Here is a 1,330-nt window from a genome sequence, read left to right as displayed (position 1 = left end):
TCCATTTCCCACCTTCAGCTCTCAGACCAATCCAGTATCCATTTTCTCCTGAACTCTTCCAGCTTTTGTCACTGATATATTTCTGATGAAAGAGAAAGTTATCAGAAATACTCAAATTAGTTTGAGTATTTAGATCGTTTGCTTAAAACACTGCGACACAGAGTGTATTTAGATCAAAAGAAAATGTATTTTTGTTAAATAAATTTGTGCTAATGAGCCACAGTTCTTATTACCTTTTCTGTTGCATTAATTACAACAGCCAAATCGGAAATCTTTCCTTTGCAGTTTTCTTGAGCTTCTTCCCAGGTTTTCTTCTCACCAAGTTCAGCATCATTAATTGCATAGCAGTTTGACTCAAAGTGGAGCCAGCCCTCCTGACAAGTGTTGCAAACCTTTTCTGCATGTAAAAAAAGAAAAAAAAAAAAGAAAAAAAAGAAAAAAGTAAAAATCAATTAATAAAGATCACCAGTGCACATTTATTTGACATGACCTATTTTTGTAGCTGATAGATTTGGAGCCTACTGTTATTTTCTTCGGGACAGTAGGCATCAACACTGCACTGACCTGGACCAAGACTGAGCTCCATCTTCATGAGTTTTATTTGTTCTGTTAGGTTCTGGTTTTCTGCAATGAGGTCTCTGATCTGTGTTTCAAAGGCAGTGGAGGTGTTTGTCCAGTTGAGTTGACTCCTCAATAAGTCTTTGTTCTTATGAATTAACAATGTGGTAACTGAAAAACAAAACGTAACACTTCTTTGGCTTTACACACACATTGCAGATGAACTAATTTTGAAAGTTATACTCACAATAGATGCGAAGGGCCATGATCAGTAACAGAATACCCCAGCAAATGGTTACTGATGTACAAGATTTTATACATGCACACTGCTTATCTAGGAGAAAAAAATACTTATTATAGCAATCAAAGTCATTCTTGCGTTTAAGATTTTAAATTGCTTGTGTCAACTTAAAATCATTAATTGGCTTTTTATAATCATAAAACCATTCTAATTAATGAACTTTTTAAATTATTGTCTAGGGAAAAACAGAAAAATCTGTTTGAAAAAGTTCAGAGACAAAACCAAGGTGAAGCCCATATTATGGATCAAACTTCAATAACAGTGAATCCTGTACATATCAAAATGTGATTTGAGAGGATGTTGTCATTAAGCTCTTGTATGGAAAATGCCAACAGCACACTTCCAGTTTCTAAGTAAGTTTCATATCAGTTCCTGTCGTAAAAGTAGCAGTTTTGTATTGTCTTTGTATAACTCACCATTTGTGTCAGATGGTTGTTTAGTTCCTTTGTTTTTCACGTTCATTTCTTCATA

General features: G+C 34.3%; 1 protein-coding gene across 1 annotated transcript; it reads right to left on the bottom strand.

Annotated features, from left to right (window-relative positions):
- Positions 1–7: 7 nt before the first annotated feature.
- LOC102192416 (C-type lectin domain family 12 member B-like) lies at positions 8–1,330 on the bottom strand (the record flags this gene model as incomplete). The annotated part of the gene is made up of 5 exons (XM_013912431.1): positions 1,276–1,330; positions 806–892; positions 565–729; positions 234–397; positions 8–82 (listed from the first exon to the last, which is right to left on the bottom strand). Coding segments are annotated over exons 1-5 (537 nt in total), but the record flags the coding sequence as incomplete, so codon positions are not given.

This window comes from Pundamilia nyererei, unplaced genomic scaffold (assembly GCF_000239375.1).
Source record: "Pundamilia nyererei isolate P.nyererei 1_Seehausen unplaced genomic scaffold, PunNye1.0 scaffold00090, whole genome shotgun sequence".
Lineage (NCBI taxonomy): Eukaryota > Metazoa > Chordata > Actinopteri > Cichliformes > Cichlidae > Pundamilia > Pundamilia nyererei.
This window is presented reverse-complemented; position numbering and strand designations above follow the sequence as displayed.